An 18,214-nucleotide genomic window follows, 5' to 3' on the forward strand; every position below is an offset into this window, starting at 1 on the left:
TTAATGTAACCAACCAGTGACATACGATTGCTGTTAAAATACATTAAAATTCATAGAGAGAGATATAAAGTTAAAAAGTCAGCTGGAGTCAGCAGTTCTCCAAATGTGGTCTGTGGAGAGCTGGCAGTACTGGCTCCCATCCTCATTTCTATCTGCTAAATTGCATTAAAAGGGACTTCTAAAAATAAAAGAAATACTTCCCTAATATTGAGTTCTCTATGCAAGCACTGGATGTAGTTCTCACACAGATATTACACAATTTGAAGTGGAAGAGAAGGAGCTCTACTCTGTGCAGAAATGAATAGGCAGGGAACTGTTCACAAGGCACCTGCTATTAAGATGTAGACCACACTGTGAAACAGTGTGTGACCCCGTTACCAATCAATATTCAGAGGCAGAATCTGAGAATGTAAGTATTCATAAGGGAAGCATATTGTTCTTTATTAGATGTTTTGCCAGCAAAACCTAAAAGTATTACTAAAAATAAAGACTACATTCTGTCAACCAAAACAATTGCAGTCCCAAGGCTCTTTTGTGGGTGTTAGTTCTGTAACAATATAATTTACACCTTTGCATTCACTTTTCTAAACTGAACATTGTTTTTGGATCACTCAGACTCACACAACTTAAGCCTTCAGTCATGCTCTCAAAAGAACAGTTAATTTTTAAACACACTCAAGGCTGTACTCATGTTATTCTATGGCAGTTACAGTCTTTCCAAATTAGAACCCAAAAAGCAACAGTAATAAGTAACACTCCATACTTCCTACACAATAGGTTGAATTTTATCACACACACACACACAGGTGATTGTTCTATGGTTAGAGAGACATTTAGAAAGGCAGCTTTCATGACGTGTAGCAGATTCTGTTCTTTCCCTTTTCTGCCTCCCTCCTCCAACACTCTGTAGTAGGCTGAACTAGTGCCAGAGACTCAGGGAGGCCAACTTTGACTGGAATTCTCAAACAGCACATTTTAGAAATTTAGCAGTACAGTCAATCTATACTGTAAAATACACAAAAAACTTGACCATCACTAAAAAGTCAGTAAATGCTAGAAGAATACACCTTATAAGCCTAGAGAAATAGACTTTCAGAACCCCACACTACAGCACTGAATGAAGCAGGAAATGATGAACAAAGAAAGGAATTTCATAGATTCCAGATGTACTTCAACACCAGCTGGGAAATACAAGCAAAAAATCTAACTAAAGCCTTGTGAAGGCCACCACTCTGTTTTCTTCTGGGAGTTTTTGATTAAAAGTAAAATAAGCTATAAGTCACTTGTAAATATAAATGTTTTCAGAAATACTGTGATGTAGTAGTAAATCAGTCCTCCCATCCTATGCCAAAGAGTTATTTTAACACCCATAAGTCAGAGTCATTGCACCAGGGGCGGAATGAAGGTTGCAAAAGAAACCATGACTTTGGCATTTCCTAATTTTCTACTGTTTGACATTGCAACCAAAGCAGCATTTTTAATATTGGTTTTTGTATGTAAATGTTATATAAAATTGTCATAGCAAGACGCACATTTGAGAACATAGTATTGCAAACTGCCAACTTTTCTACATTTGGAAAATTAAAACTAAAATTACTTCCTACTAATGCAAATTACAAACATATGAGTACAAAAATATACTGAAGATGATGGTTACCATTATTTTCTTTAAAGACTAATGGAGAAAAATTGAGTTTAATGAGAGCTTGAGAATAACAACTTGCTAATATACACAAAACCAGTCCCTCATGAACTGTCACTGAGGGAATAACCCACTTGTGTGTAGTACTCAAAAGGAGGTTAGGAAGAGAACTCTTTCATGAGTTCCTGAAGCTCTGCCTGCTATTTATATAACCTAATGCCTTGACTTTTGCAAGTTCACTTTTTGAAACAGGAACACACAAATATGCTATCAGCCCTTCGAAGGCAGACTGTCATTCCAGACGGATTTTGAAATCTTCTTGAGTAGCAGTACAGTGACAGAAGCCCAAGTATAGCCTTGACTTCAGGAGGAAATAAATCCATGCTAAAACATGACAGAAGAAGCTTATGTTCCATAAGAGGTGGTGTTGATACAAGAAGATTTAGAAATTGGTCTATTCTGCCTTTAAAAAAAATAAAATAAAAAACATAGGATATTTTTGGAATACCAAGTTATTTTCCCCCCAGTTGTTTAGCTCAAGTGAACATCAAAAGTTAAGAAAAAAATCAAGAAATTTTGCCAAACTTCAGATATTTAAAAAAATGCTATAATGAACTTTCTAGTATGTATGAAAGGAGTTACATATAAATTCTACATATTTTAAGCAAAGTAGGATTTCACTACACCATGACTGCTTAAATCCATCAGTAACACCCCCACCCTGCCCAGGAATATATTCTTAACAACAGCTTCCTCCCAGTCCACTCATTCGCCTCCATCCACCAAAAGACTCCTCCCTCTTGCTACAATCCTTGGCTGCTCTTCTCCTCCTCCTCCTCTCCTGCTGCTTAGCTCTCCTCCTCTCAGCAAATGGGTTTCAAGGAACAGCTGCTTCTGGTCCTATGCAGAGACCTTCCCCTTCTCTTCCCTCTGTCCACATCTGATTTGGGAAGATGAGAAAAGGGAGAAAGCTGGCAGACGAGGTCTCAAATTCAGCCTAATATGAAAACAAGAGACACTTAAGGTTTGAAAACTGGAACCTCCACCCAACAGTTGGAGGTTAGATAAGTCTAGTGTAGAATATCTTTTTAACATCCCCACTCCCTAAAGCAGCACAGGAACAAATCTACACTGACACACCCCTAAAGCTCCAACCACGGGTATTCTATCTGCTATCCATAAACCTGGGAATCCTGGGTGCCCCATCATCTCAAGCATTAACACCCTGACAGCATGATTATCTGGCTATGTAGACTCTCTCCTCAGGCCTTACGCTACAAGCACTCCCAGCTATCTTTGAGACACCAGTGACTTCCTAAGGAAACTACAATCCTTTGGTGATCTTCCAGAAATCATCATCCTAGCCGCTATGGATGTAAAAGCTCTCTACTCGAACATTCCACACAAAGATGGACTACAAGCCGCCAGGAATAGCATCCCCGATACCATCACAGCAAACCTGGTTGCTGAACTTTGTGACTTTGTCCTCACCCACAACTATTTCAGATTTGGAGACAATTTATACTTTCAAGTCCACGGGTCCGCTATGGGTACCCACATGGCCCCACAGTATGCCAAAATTTTTATGGCTGACTTAGGACAACGCTTCCTCAGCTCTCATCCCCTTACAGCCCTACTCTACTTGCGCTACATTGATGAAAATCATCAGGACCCATGGGAAGGAGGCCCTTGAGGAATTCCACCAAGATTTCAATAATTTCCACCCCACCATCAACCTCAGCCTGGACCAGTCTACACAGTAAGTCCACTTCCAAGACACTATAGTGCTAATAAGCAATGGTCACATAACCACCACCCTATACTGGAAACCTACTGACCTCTATACTTACCTACATGCCTCCAGCTTTCATCCAGACCACATCACACAATCCATCGTCTACAGCCAAGCTCTAAGATACAACCGCATTTGCTCCAATCCCTCAGACAGAGACAAACACCTAAAGGATCTCTATCAACCGTTCTTAAAACTACAATACCTACCTGGTGAAGTGAAGAAACAGATTGACAGAGCCAGAAGAGTACCCAGAAGTCACCTGCTACAAGACAGGCTGAACAAAGAAAGTAACAGAATGCCACTAGCAGTCACCTACAGCCCCCAACTAAAACCTCTCTAGCACATCATCAAGGATCTAAACGTATCCTGAAGGACTATCCCTCACTCTCTCAGACCTTGGGGGACAAGCCAATCCTCGCGTACAGACAGCCCCCCAACCTGAAGCAAATACTCACAAGCAACTACATACCACACAACAAAAACACCAACCCAAGAACCAAACCCTGCAACAAACCCCATTGCCAACTCTGTCCACGTATCTATCTATTCAAGGGACACAATCATAGGACCTAACCACATCAGCCACATCATCAGGGGCTCGTTCACCTGCACATCTACCAATGTGATATATGCCATCATGTGCCAGCAATGCCCCTCTGCCATGTACAGTGGCCAAACCGGACAGTGTCTATGCAAAAGAATAAATGGACACAAATCTGACATCAGGAATCATAACATTCAAAAACCAGTAGGAGAACACTTCAATCTCCCTTGTCACTCAATAACAGACCTAAAAGTGGCAATTCTTCAACAAAAAAGCTTCAGAAACTGACTCCAACGTGAAACTGCAGAACTGGAATTAATTTGGAAACTGGACACCATCAGATAAGGCCTGAATAAAGACTGGGAGCGGTTGCGTCATTATAAAACCTAATTTCCCCCAACTGTTACTCTCACCTTCTTGTCAATGGTCTGAAATGGGCCACTCTTATTACCATTTCAAAAGTTATTTTTCCTCCTTTGGTATCCTGCTGTCAATTGAATTGTCTCGTTAGACTAACCTCACACTTGGTAAGGCAATTCACATCTTTTCATGTATTTATACTGCTCCTGTATCTTCCACTCCATGCATCTGATGTAGTGGGTTCTAGCCCATGAAAGCTTTTGCCCAAATAAATGTGTTAGTCTCTAAGGTCCCACAAGGATTCCTCGTTGTTTTTACTAACCACACTATCTTCTTCCAAAAACTGCATAAATACTAAATGACATTTTTCTTTGAGGAAAAAACACTTCAAAATGGCTTGGCCTAGGAACTTGAGGTCCCTGAAGATCAGATGAACCACAAACAGAAATATCCAAGACTGAACAACAGGAATTACCAGAACACCATAACTTTAGAAGTCTTAGGCTTTTCCAAAATTCCCCAAAAAACTTCTGCCATTGGAAGATGTGGCATATGAAATTTCAGGGATATTATTTTTGGGCGGGGGTGGGAAGGGGAATTAGGTGTGGGCTGAAAATAAATCACGCTTATAACTGGAGCCTAAAATCAATCTCCACTCCATAATGTTAAATTAAAGGCATTATTAAAGAACTGATGACTAAGTTGTTTTTTAAAATGCACTAAGGTCCTGTAAATTGCTAGTATTGTACAAAGCAGAAAAAGTTAAGAAAACTATTCAGAATGTACAAGTTTCTCATCAACTTCAGTCACACAAAATACAGCCTACTGTCATAATGAAAGCAAATGCTAAGCCAGTGATTCTCAAACTGTGGGTCAGGACCCCAAAGTCGGTTGCAACTCCATTTTAATAGAATCGCCAGGGCTGGTGTTAGACTTGCTGGGGTGTGGGGCCCAAGCTCCACTGCCTTGAACTTCAGCCCTGGGTGGTGGGGCTCAGGTTACAGGCCCCTCACCAGAGGCTGAAGCCCTTGGGCTTCGGCTTTGGCCCACCTGCACAAGATGATGGGACTTGGGCTTTGTGTCCTGGGCAGGACACAAGCTTTGGTCCACCCTCCTGGGATCATGTAGTAATTTTTGTTGTCAGAAGGGGATCGTGGTGCAATGAAGTTTGAAAACCACTGTAAGCTTCTCCTTGATTACCAGCACAAAATGGATGAAAGTAGTTTTAAAATATAGCATTAAGACATAATACCACATGGTACAGTGATTCGTTAACATATGTCTGGAATGTCTTACCTCCCTGAGACATTAAACAGATCACTAATACATACCCTATCATGTCTTAATACTGTAATATTGCCATTTGAGTTTTAGGAGTCCGAAGTCATTATCATAGAATCATAGGGCTGGAAGGGACCTTGAGAGGTCATCTAGTCCAATCCCCTGCACTCATGGCACGGTTAAATATTATTTAGGTCAGTAGTTGGCAAACATTTTTTTCTTCTCCCCTCAGACTACTTGAAAATTGCTGAGGGTCTTGGCAGACCACTTAATGATCTTTCTAAATGTTGTTTGTACCGTTAGCGAACTATTGTAAAGCACTTTGGATTTGCGCATCTCAAATTCCCACCACCCCCTCCCACCTATCCCCCCCCAAGGCAAGCACCACACCTTACATGTGGGTCTTCTCCAGGGTGCAGGCACCTAATTAGCGGAGCCACGCCTGCGCGGCTCGGCTAATTAGGTGGGTGCCCCTTCATTCTCTCGTGTGCGGCACACACCTTAAAGGGAACTATCCGCAGATCACCTGAATGGAGCTCGTGGACCACTGGTGGTCCATGGACCACAGTTTGAGAACCTCTGATCTCGGTCATCCCTGACAGGTGTTTGTCTAACCTGCTCTTAAAAATCTCCAATGATGGAAATTGCACAACCTCCCCTAGGCAATTTATTCAAGTGCTTAACAACTCTGACAGGAAGTTTTTCCTAATGTCCAACATAAATCTCCCTTGCTGCAATTTAAGCCCATTGCTTCTTAACCTCTGAGGATAGGACAAGAAGAACAATTCTTCTCCCTCCTCTCTGTAACAACCTTTTATGTACTTGAAAACTGTTGTGTGTGTCCCCCCAATCTTCTCTTTTCCAGACTAAACAAACCCAAATTTTTTTTTTCAATCTTCCCTCATAGGTCATGTTCTTTAGACTTTTAATCATTTTTGTTGTTCTTCTCTGGACTTTCTCCAATTTGTCCACATCTTTCCTGAAACGTGGCGCCCAGAACTGGACACAATACTCCAGCTGAAGCCTAATCAGCACGGAGTGGAGCGGAAGAATTACTTCACATGTCTTGCTTAAAACACTCCTGCTAATATATCCCAGAATGATGTTCGCCTTTTTTGCAACAGTGTTACACTGTTGACTCATATTTAGCTTGTGATCCACTATGATCCCCCAGATCCCTTTGAACAATGTAAGCGTTTGATATCTTGATTTCCCCTCCCTCCCCCAAGAGCTCTCCTAGAATTTGAGCACGGGTAACATGCCTCTCCCTTCATTCCAGGACTTCTACTTCCACCACCTCTGCTACTTCCCCGGATGTTGGGAAATATCACCGTCTTGCAGCTAGAGTGTCATACAGCATGTGGGAAGCTTTCCACGAGGGAATGGAAGATAGAGTAAGGGTGTCATATTAAGCACCAATCTTCTTCCTTCCTTTTAAGACAGTGATACTCAAACCTCAGTGATTCAGGAGACAAATTAGCGATCAACATTACCCAGGAGAGCCACAAAAGTATGAATTCATTATTTTATTTACTGTAGTACTATATTTTCATATTTCAACAATATGATGGGAAAATATTTATTTAGACACACACACACACACCCCAAAACGACTGACCATGTATTATTTTATCAACTACAATTGGTTAACATAATAAAAGCTTCCTGATTGGTTGATAATTAAATCACACCGTGTTTAATATCATGTGCTGCAAAAAGCTGTAGGAGACGTATTAAAGAGCCTCAAGAGCCTCAGTCTGAATATCACTGGTTTGAGAGAGCAAATGCTGTAATCATCAATTCACCAAAGACCATTCAGATCTCACACCAGTGTTAACTATGGACTTCTATTGGTTTATTCCCAACTTACAATAGTAAATGAGATCTGAGTAAGACCTCCAATCCTTCATTTACCTGAGAATTAGAGGGGAGGGAGAAGTTTTAAGGCCCCTTCAGGATTCTATAATGCCATTTTGTTTTCATTTGTAACATCTAGGACAGGGGTAGGCAACCTATGGCATGCGAGCTGATTTTCAGTGGCACTCACACTGCCTGGGTTCTGGCCATCAGTCCAGGGGGCTCTGAGCTTTAATTTAATTTTAAATGAAGCTTTTTAAACATTTTAAAAACCTTATTTACTTTACATACAACAATAATTTAGTTATATATTATAGACTTATAGAAAGAGACCTTCTAAAAACGTTAAAATGTATTACTGGCACGCGAAACCTTAAACCAGAGTGAATAAATGAAGACTCGGCACATCACTTCTGAAAGGTTGCTGACCCCTGGTCTAGGAGATTTGCCTGTTTATGCTGCTGTTAGCAATATAGCACATCAACGAGTATTTTTAGGGTTGTTTTTTTTTAATTGTATGTCTTTCTATTTTTGCTGTAGGGTCAGGACTAAGTCAAAAGATGACAGTTTTTAGTAATATTTTTTAAAAGTTTTGGCTCTCTCTCCATTCCTTGTTATTGTGATAAGTACTTTGCTGTTGCTTGTAAAATGCCAACCATATTTGAAAACCCCTTAAAAATGTTTATTTCCCTGTTTCAGACTTCTGCCCAGATCTCTCTCTCAGGCATTTAAATGGGATGGGGAGGAGTGTACATCAACAAATTGCTGTATCCATCATCACCATCATGAAATATCTAATTAGGAGAACGCAGTTAACAGAGAAACATCATTTATATAGCCTAGTGAGCAATGCTGGGCCAGAGTGAGGAAGAAAAAAGCCCCATGACCCCACCATTGAATAATAAAAGTTAATTTAATGTACCTACCTCACACCATACAATCATTTATTTTCGCCAAAGGAATTTATCTTCTAATGTGGCATAGTTGCAGCCTTAACTATGAAGTTGCTTTTATATGAGAATCATCACTTAACATGTGAAGTCTGAGAATGCAAATTCTTTTGTTAGCATGATAAAGTTATAACCAAAGTTACACCATTTACTTCTGGGGTTTTTTGCACTTGGTAATAGTAATCAACCAACCATTTGGGAACAGTAATCCAACAGACAGTTGTCATAGTTCCTATATCTCAGCATGATATATAAGGAATTATCTAATACAAATATGGCCCTAGAGACTATGTCCTGCCTGCACTGTTTGTAGGATTTTTAATCCTCTTGTGTAGCCTCAGAATAACGTTAATACGCATGTTACACAGCAGCTGATTTCAAGTCCTTATCTGTCCATCCTTAGCTGTCACACAGGAAATGTAAACTTCCAAGAGGATGTGGCCAGGATGAATAGTCTATTAATCTGGGTGCAGCAGCTAGGAGAGAAGCCCCCATGTTAGCACATGAAACTTGAGGGAGATTTGCATTACTATGTCTGATACTAAAACAGACCATTGTAGGCACACAGTAAGTAGTAACAGGAGCTAATATTGTGGCTCAATATAACCCCAATAACAGAATATTTGTTTTCCCACTAATAAAAGCTATCCTAAAAAGTTATTTCAGTACAGTGATAAAATTGACAAATGCATTTTCTGGAATATGATCATGGATTTAGGATATCAAGTACCATATCATGGAGCTCTTGCCATCAGAGGTGCTCTGACCTCCAGATGAAGTCACCTAGCTATATTTCTGAAGACTCAAGGAGAATCACTATTAGTTAACCATGACCATGGGATCAAAGGATAGCATGTCTGCTAATTCCAGAAGAAAAAAAACTGGCAAGTTATGTTCAGACTCCCTACTGTCCTGAATTAATCAGTTTTCTTGACCTAGTAACCTTGGCTATTAGGAATTCACCCTCCAGAAACCGAACCATATTTGGTTTTGTTCCCATGTGCAGGATCTGTATAATTTTACAAAATGTGATTAAGTTCATTTAGAAATCATGAAAGGTACAAGACGGACAGCCCCAAAGACTATCATCCTCTGCTATTCTTATAGCAAGGACAAAAACCCACGGGAGTAAAGTCTTTACCATGCTGCCTGAATAATTTACTTCGATCCTCAGGTGGTGAGGCCATCCTTAAGGGTCAGATGGTAGTTTGTTCTCCATATCCATTCAACCCTTGTACCATCTTATGGATCTGTCAGAACAGCCTACTGTATGTAGTGCTCTCTTCACATGGGAGAGGGCTGACCACCATTCCTTTCACACAGCACATTGAACAACAAGTTAGCAACCAAATGTGGTGGCTACCAAGCTGAACAAGGTTTGAATCAGTGAGTTAGAGATGGAAAAAGTCTGTCTACTATGAATCCCCTTAAATTATCCAGTCTCATCTTAAATAAACTACTAACATTCCAAACAACAAGCAATGCTGTTTAAATTACCACTCCACCCCCACCCTTCCCAACACACCATCAGTAGTACTTAACATTTTAGTGTGGTTCTGATCTTGTGAATTCTTAAATATCTGGGGACAGGCAATTAACTTCACCTAGTTTCATCATTTGCCGCCCTACTGATTTTGAAACAGCTTATCAATAAATCAATCATTCTTCTCCCCCACCCCTTGACATATTTTACAGTATGTATTTTTCACAGTAATCATTTTAAAGCATAGATTAAGGAAAAAAGCGACTCGCTGAGAAAATGTTTAATCCAATGTTTCTGCACTCATTGTATCACTGCTCTGTTTACAGATTTAGTCGATTTCCACAATTACCCATTTCATACATAACGTACTACATAATGCATAATTTCTAAAATGCTACTTCCCTTCTCCATTTCTACAGTACGAGTGCATTACAGTATTCCTGACAATTGCTAATATAAAGTCAGGCATGGTAAGAGCACTATAACATTCTTTGGTTTCAGTTTTAACTCCCTACCGAGCTGGATATATCATCTATACCAAGTTACACAATGAAATCACCCACGTGAGTTATGTTCTGAAACCAGTCTTATTTCACTCATGACTTCCAAATGACTCCCAATCCATCCACCCTCTCACAAGAGATTGATATCTGTGGGGCTGTTTCTAGAAGTACTGGAGGACTAATCTCAACATCTGAACCTACAGATAAAAGCATAGTCAACTAAGAACTCCATTTTATTACGCATGATTTTTGAACACTCACTCAAAAGCACTAAGTTTTATGCTATCAAGAGAATAGCATACATTTTACTTTCCTGGATATAACAGTGCAAGATTTAAGGTATTTTACTAAATCCAAAGTTAATAGATTTTAAGGCCAAAAGGGTCCACTACGATTGTGTAATCTAACTTCCATCATAACACAGCTCTGTAATTCCTGCAGTGTAGGATTTGTTCTTTCCCATTACCCAGGTTATAGCTTTCCATTGTAGAAATGCTGAATGTGCTAAATATGTACTTTGCTTTTATTTCTGTAATTGAAAGGTTAAACTTGTTAAGTAGTAAAATGACACAAGTCAAAGGAGAGAAAAGGGTAGCAATTAAGTAGAGCATAAGTATTATTAACAGTAACTATGTTGCCAAGCAGAAGCACTCTCTTTGTAGTTTTTCCAGCCAATCGTCTGCCACAAGTCTTATGTTGTTTCCTTTCAGGTTCTGAAACCCTGACTCATGGAAATATCAGAGCAGCACACTTCCTCAAAGTAGCAATCTTACAGGAAGCATTTGTTTAGTCTTACAAGACACATTGTTTTGTTTATGTATGAGAGATTCCTGTAAAAAAAATAATTTTCAATGAAGAAAGATGGACAATGTGAAAATACAGTTTCTGTAAAAAATAGCCAAATAACTCCAAACACAATCAGACCTTGAAGGGAAATATTTAGCAAAGGCGATGAATACCCTTTTATTTCTGTCCATATGCTGCTTTCTTGTAAAAATGATTTTATTCTAATCATGGGGGAACCATGAGCAAAAGCAGACTGGCACCGAGTTCTTCCAATGGAGAGGACCACAAAAAGGAGAGTTAGTGCAGTGATATCTCCTCTTTCCCAAAAGCTCTCACCCATAGTTTCGCAAAGGAATCCACCTCATTGTATCTCCTCCTCAATATCTACAGGATATCATCTGTAGAATCAGCTGCACTGCTCATGATATGCCAGCCATGGAAACAGAAGAAAATCATTCTCAACAGATGCAAACAATGCAATCACAAGAATGTCACAAAGTCCACACAAGATTAAGTCCTAAAGAGAGAGGAACTGGCTCAAGCTGAATCAAGACAAGACCAGCATGATCCTCTTCAGAATAGGGAAACATTGTAAAGAACTAAGACATCACACCCCACTTGGCTTGAAGTGGTCCTGTTCATTAAACTCAATCATTGATCCTGGACAATCAGCTGACATTTTGTGTCACTAATGCTTTCTTCCATCTGCAGCTTCCTAGGGGACGCAACTTCTTCCTCCCGGACAAGATCTGCCCATGGTGATTCACAAGCACCCGACCACAAGTCCATCTCACAATCCACTTCCATTGCTACTTCAAGGCATTCAGTGTCCTCAGCAGGTCAGGACCCTGCTGTATGTGACCATTTCTCCATCCATGACATGACAGGACAGAAGTGCTCCTCTGGGACAATACAGATCACCAGACCAAGTACTAAGTGATTTGGTCAAAGAAATTTGGCTTAGGAATGAATTTCCAAAGAAGATTAAAAGTGATCAGACTCTGGATCAGTTCTAGAGCATGACGACAGAGCTTTTCTCACCATGAATTATTTTTTTATATATATCAAAAAAAATGTAAACAAATCCAACCACGGAAAGGCACTTGGATACTAGTGATGGGCACAAAAACCTCATGATGGATAGATATGAAGAGATTTCCACTCCTAAAGGCTGATAGAAGTGGATTGTGGCTACTTGCCTCTCATTTCCTCTTTCATGTCTACCTCTAGCTTGTAGATATCTGAAAAATATTCCAAGCCTTCATGAAGACTGAGTGCAATGCAGGTACCAATTATTATTTCTTCTGGGTGCACATAAGGACTATTTGTTCCACTTTTGAGATGGAAAGTAGGAACTCTAAAGCATCTAGGCAAAATTATGCAGGTCACAACCACTTCACAAGACCTACTAAACAGAACTGAGACAACATCAACATGCCAATTTTTTTCAGTCAGTTCAGAAACTGCAATTATCCTGCCACCTCTGTTTTGCTGACATGACTTTCACCTCTGTGAGAACATACTTAAGTCCCAGAAGTGTTTAACATTTAAACAAAACCTGTTATACAAGCATTTGTTTAGAAACTCTTGCCATGAAAGTTGATTAATATGATTTCAAATACATTACTACTACTACTAAATGACAGAAGGAACAAATTGGTTCCTGCATACATTTACCATTGCCCTCTACTGGATTAAAAAGTCAAATCTCATGTGCATACCAATCCGCTCTGCTACCTGAACTATTGGAGTTACTCTTACCACATCAGATAAAAGAACTTTATTTTAGGAACAAAAGGTTAGGCATTCTAGTGTCAATGACACAGATACAGTTTTCTCACTGTAGTATGACTATACATAAGTGGCCACAAATCACTACTCTAGTATTGAGTATCAATCAAAAATTACTCTAATAAGGGTTCGGATATTAAATTCTGAAAGGGGATTAATCTTAGCAGATGTTTTGGTCAGATTAATCTCAAACCTTTTGCTGTTGTTGCTAAATTGTATCTTCTCTGTCACTCAGACATATTTCAATTACGTCAGTCAATTACTTATGACACCATCACATTACTCCCTTCAGTGAATGCCAGTCAATGCTATACTACTTGCAGTGGTTTTTATTACATGCAAAATGGTAGATAGAAATTCTTCTGTTACTACTACTACTTTAGTTACAACATATTGCTATTCCATGAATTCCTCCTTTAATACACCTACCACAACAAGACATTAAACAGCTGATTTTTTCTCTCTCTCCTTCAAAGGAACTTGAAAGCCAGTCTCACCCTGCCATACTATATAGACCCATTGATAAGCTTTTCTGGATGGAGTCACATACATAATGTAAATAACTTCTAATTCATGTTACCGTAACATTTTATTTCAGTGGTGCCAATTTTTTTTATTTTCTAAGCTACTGCGTAACTGGATTAATGAGGGAAGGATCCCAACAGCACATTAACATGTTGCCACCTCCTTGAAATACCATTGTGTTACCTGAGTAATGAGATTTACTCTCTAACTTGTTTTACTTTATCCTGCATTACAGTTGGTAGGCATGAAGTTGCTTTTAGGAGTATCAACATGTCAAGGATTTTCAAAAGCACAAAAAGGAGCTAAGCATCCAACTCTCTTAGCCCTCAGTGGGAGTTAGGCACCTTAGCTTCCTTTCAAACTCCCAACTGCCCCAAATAGTGGGGGGGGGGGGGGGGGAGGGAAAGCAAAACAAAGTGTTCCCCTTCAAAATGAAGTGGGTTTATTCTGTTAAGGAAACAAGGGATTTCCCAACAGCCCTGCACACTCAAAACACCACCAGAGAGAGTTTTAATCTACAACACAGTGACATCTGTCGCTTACTTTCTAATAATGTGGTCTGGAAATCACTCAGCAGCTAAAATAGTAATGCATCTCTAAAACAAAGTGAGCTACCTTCTGCAACAACCACATAGCAATAGCTTACTTTCCAGTTCATGAGACTGTAGCAATATTAGATGTATGAAAATCTTATTAAAATTGAACCTACTGCTAATAATTTTATGCCCTTCTATTTTTCCACATCGGTTTTAGCAAACGATGCACAAAACTGATGAGTGGCTTTGTTAGTCTTCAAATCTCTTCAGTGTAATTTAGCAAAAATCAAGTCCTGGGGCTCACGCAGATAATGACCCAGGTTGTTCTTCCATCCTATTACATAATCTGTCATCAATACTAATGAGACTAGGAATCTAAAAGAAACAGAGATTTGCATCCTCCATGCCCAATGCGTTCACACGCGCGGGGTGGGGAAGAGCGCGTTTGAAAGACAAGTCCAAGGATAGGCTATTTAGTTTCTAACTGTAACTGGCAAAGATGCTACTGCAGCTGGTCAGTTTCTAGTCGGGATGTTTTTGCACGATCTTAAGGAACAACCCAACCCATTTCAGGCAGGACAGACCCCTAGCGTCCTCCTCAGCATCCATCGCCCCTCTGAGGCGGAGACTTTGCGAAGAAACTTCAGGAGGGACAAGCAGCAGCCAGGGCAGCTGCTGGGCAGGCTGAAGAGCGCTCTACGTGTAGAGCTGCCCCGGCTAGGAGGGATGAGGCAGCGCAGCTGCTGTAAAAGGCAACGGGACCCCACAGTGCCTAGCTAGGCGGCTGCTGCCTCCTCAGCAGTCGCTTTAGAGGGAGAGAGAGGGAGAGGGAGGGAGGGAGGCGGGCGGCCGGGCTACGGGGCTGGGGTGAGGGCAGACGAGCCTCACTGCACTGTCGCCCCCAGGGCAAGGAGGTACCGGCACTTCGGCTGCAGGCGCGCCGGGCTGCAGCCCCGCGGCCCCAGAGCCCACGCCAAGGCTGCAGGGAGCCCCCCTCGCGCCCTTTGTTGGCGGCCGGGGACGCTCCCGTCTCCTGCTCTTACCTATCTTAATCCTGACGCTCTGGAACACCCGGAGCCCCTCTTCCTCCACGGCCATGGTGCCGCCGAGCCTGGCTCCCAGCAGCGCTCAAGCTCCTCCACCGCGGAGAAGGCACAGACGGGAGGAGGGCGGTGGGTCGGAGGCTGGCTGTGCGGCTCCGGCGGGCGAGCACACTGCGCAGCCCCCGCCCGCGGCCGCTGCTGCTGCTGCTGGCTCGGCTCGCGGACACCAGCACCGCCCCCGCAGCCGCCGCCCCATTGGTTAGCGGAGCGCCCGGCCGCGCCGCTCATTGGGCCTCCTCGGGCGGGCCGCTCCCTATTGGGCGAGAACGAGAGACAGCGAGAGTGTTACAGCCCTGAACAGCTGGCGAGCGGGGCCGGGCCAGGGCCTCCTGGGCTAGGAGAAGGGCGCCGCTACCAGCCGGGAGACCCTACTCCAGCCCCCCCCCCCCCCGCGGCACTGCCGCCACGATCTCGGCCCTAAGCAAGGTGAGCGTAGTACCCCAGCTGTGAAAAGGAGCCACCGATGTGAGGGGGAACTGGACAGCTCGGGAGGGCACCCAGAGTTTGTTACTCTTCCCAAGTGCACGCCAGGTAGGAAGCTCCCCACTGGATCTGACCAGCGGTCCATCTAACACAGGATCCTCCCTCCCCTAGTGCCTAGTACTACATAATACAGAGCAGTTGTTCTCAATCTTCATCCCCCGCTACAATAGAAAAAAAAGCATTCAGATCTCTCGCCCATCTAGCCATAAAGAAAGGCAGGGTGACCTGACTGTGAAACCCCTCCACGGCCTGTTCACAGATCCCAGGTTAAAACCCAGCCTTCAAACAAAGGCGGAGGAACCCCCATCCTATCTCATTAACCAGATCACAGTCACGCCCACCTGCAAGCTACCAAACATTGTTTCTTTGCTCAGTTTGGTCCTCAGCAAATCCCACTCTGCCTGACCGCATGGGTACAGCAGGAAGCTCAAGCTTCAATGCTCGCATGATCATGTGTGAAACCAGACCAAGAAACACAACCCACATCAGTGCTCGAAGCTAAGCGTTGGGCTTCATAAAGCCAACAGCTGCAGCATCTCTCCTGGATTTAGAGAAAGAAGTATAAAAGATTTAATAGAAAAGTTTCTAGTCCTTTTCAGTGCAAATGTTGCCTTTCAAAGTATAATCTAATTGCCAGAGCTGAAGGGAACAACTCAACCAGCTGGGTTCCACTTCTGTAGCAGCCGCCTGGAGCAACCTAAAGATTACACACACACACTTTTAAATGTAAAATGAATGAGTTTAATTTATTGCAATTGTATTGCAAAAAAAACCCTCACTAACCTTCCAAGAGCCTTAGGCAGAGTGGTGTGATCTTGGTGGACAGGAGTCAGCTACATTTGCGAAGGGCAGCAAAATGCTGTTGTGTAGGCCTTCCCCCCAAATGCCAAAGCTGGCTCTGTTGATGCTAAGCTCCTCATTCTAGCCATACGCTTCAGAAGTGAGGGGAAAAAAGAGGTAGGGAAGAAAGAACTGGTGAAGGAGGAGAGCCTGAGCACACATAAAGAAGCTAGTGGATAGGTGGGAGGCTACAGAAGGATAGCAGGAAGAAAGCAAAAGAAAAATCCCAAAGGCAGTCACTGTCACTCTCACTTGAGGCAGGAAGCTTGTGGAGGAGGAACAACAATCGTTCAAACAGGCTGTGAAGAACATGGTGAGTCAGTCCCATCAAGTGCTTGAGGTCTTATTGGAAAAATATATTCATTTTCTTGTTTTTTAAAAATATGTATTAGAGGTCAATATTTTTAAACGGCAAGTAGAAACAGTCAGGAGCTGTAATAGGAGTAGAGGGGCAGGTAAGAGGAAAAATCTCTCAGGCTTTTCAATTTTGCACTTTAAGCAGGTATGATGCAGATTCCAAGAGGAAATTGACAAGTTCAGAGACTGAAAAAAGAGGTAAAGATTATTTTAGGGAATTGTTGGCTGACTGATTCAGCTCTTGTTGTCTGTGCAGCCAAACGACACCTGTCACTTAGTGATATAATCATTTACATTTATCTAGCACCTTTTGTCCTTAAGAATCCCAACGGTGCTTTACAAAATCCTCCCTTTAGAACTTAAAAAGGCTTAAACTTGCAATGGGTTAATCATTTTAGTCCCATGGACTCAAAGGGGAACACACAGTTTGGAGCAGCTGTTTGCCTAACTCCCTTATCTCTCTACTTCAAGCATATTATAGCACAAAATACTTTTAGCAACACTGAAATGCAGCCACTTCTCCAATCAATAGCAGCAACCAACTGGTACACAGCATTCTGTGAGAGACATATGGAAATTTTGACCACAAGCAAATAGACAAACTTCTCCTCTTATCCAAAGTGCTATGAGATTTTTAACATTCACACCAAGCAGAAAGGACCTTGGGTTTTTAAATCTCATACAAAAGACACTCTTGTTACCTTTGCATGGTTATTTATTAGCAATAGGGGAAATTCCCTCTATATCCCAGTAAAAGGTACTATAGAAAACACCAAGTTAAAGAAACCTGTTTCCTTGCTGTATACTTTAAATAATATTCCAGCCTCAAAGAATGCATTATACCTCTCCCTCTCTCTTTCTTTCTGTGGTTGGCATACTACTACTTGAAAATAGTGTCATAATATATTTAGCCTCACTTCATAGTTTTGATACATCTCCCACGTCTAGGAATTTCACAAAATAAATAATCGCCTTTGCAGGCCTAGGCCTTAAGTCTGGTTTAGAATGCTAATTCTTGTGATGGAAAAAGGAGTGGTTTCGGATTCACTCCTCTAGTATTTCCCTGTTGTGCCAGAAAGGACCAGAGGTGTCAGTAGTGCCACTACGGTACGGTTCAATTCATATAGGCTTTGGTTTGCTTAGCATTACTCTGTTCTTACATAGAGTTATGGGGCCAAATTCTGCTGTCATTTTCATCCATGCAACCCCATTGAATTGAAATGAGTTACACAGGATCACTGAGGGAATGACTTGGCCCTGAGCTTTTGTGCCACAACAAGTCTGTACCCACCTGTGGTCTTCTGTGAAATACAGAGAAAAGAAAAGCTACTTGCAGTTATTAGTAGTCAAAATACTCAACACCATCATCTATTTGCCA

At 41.7% G+C, this 18,214-nt stretch overlaps 1 protein-coding gene across 2 annotated transcripts in view; it reads right to left on the reverse strand.

Moving 5' to 3' along the window:
• Window positions 1–18,214, reverse strand: part of RASA3 (RAS p21 protein activator 3) — a 266,350-nt gene that overhangs the window by 181,892 nt on the left and 66,244 nt on the right. The window contains exon 1 of one of the 2 annotated variants that reach the window (XM_048856250.2): window positions 15,097–15,278. The exons of the other annotated variant lie outside the window; for it this stretch is intronic. Coding sequence (XP_048712207.1) covers window positions 15,097–15,151 — 55 coding nt within the window. The 5' untranslated portion in view covers window positions 15,152–15,278. Of the gene's footprint in view, window positions 1–15,096; window positions 15,279–18,214 lie in introns of those variants that run through there. 2 annotated transcript variants of the gene reach the window in all.

This window comes from Caretta caretta, chromosome 1 (genome assembly GCF_965140235.1).
Source record: "Caretta caretta isolate rCarCar2 chromosome 1, rCarCar1.hap1, whole genome shotgun sequence".
Lineage (NCBI taxonomy): Eukaryota > Metazoa > Chordata > Testudines > Cheloniidae > Caretta > Caretta caretta.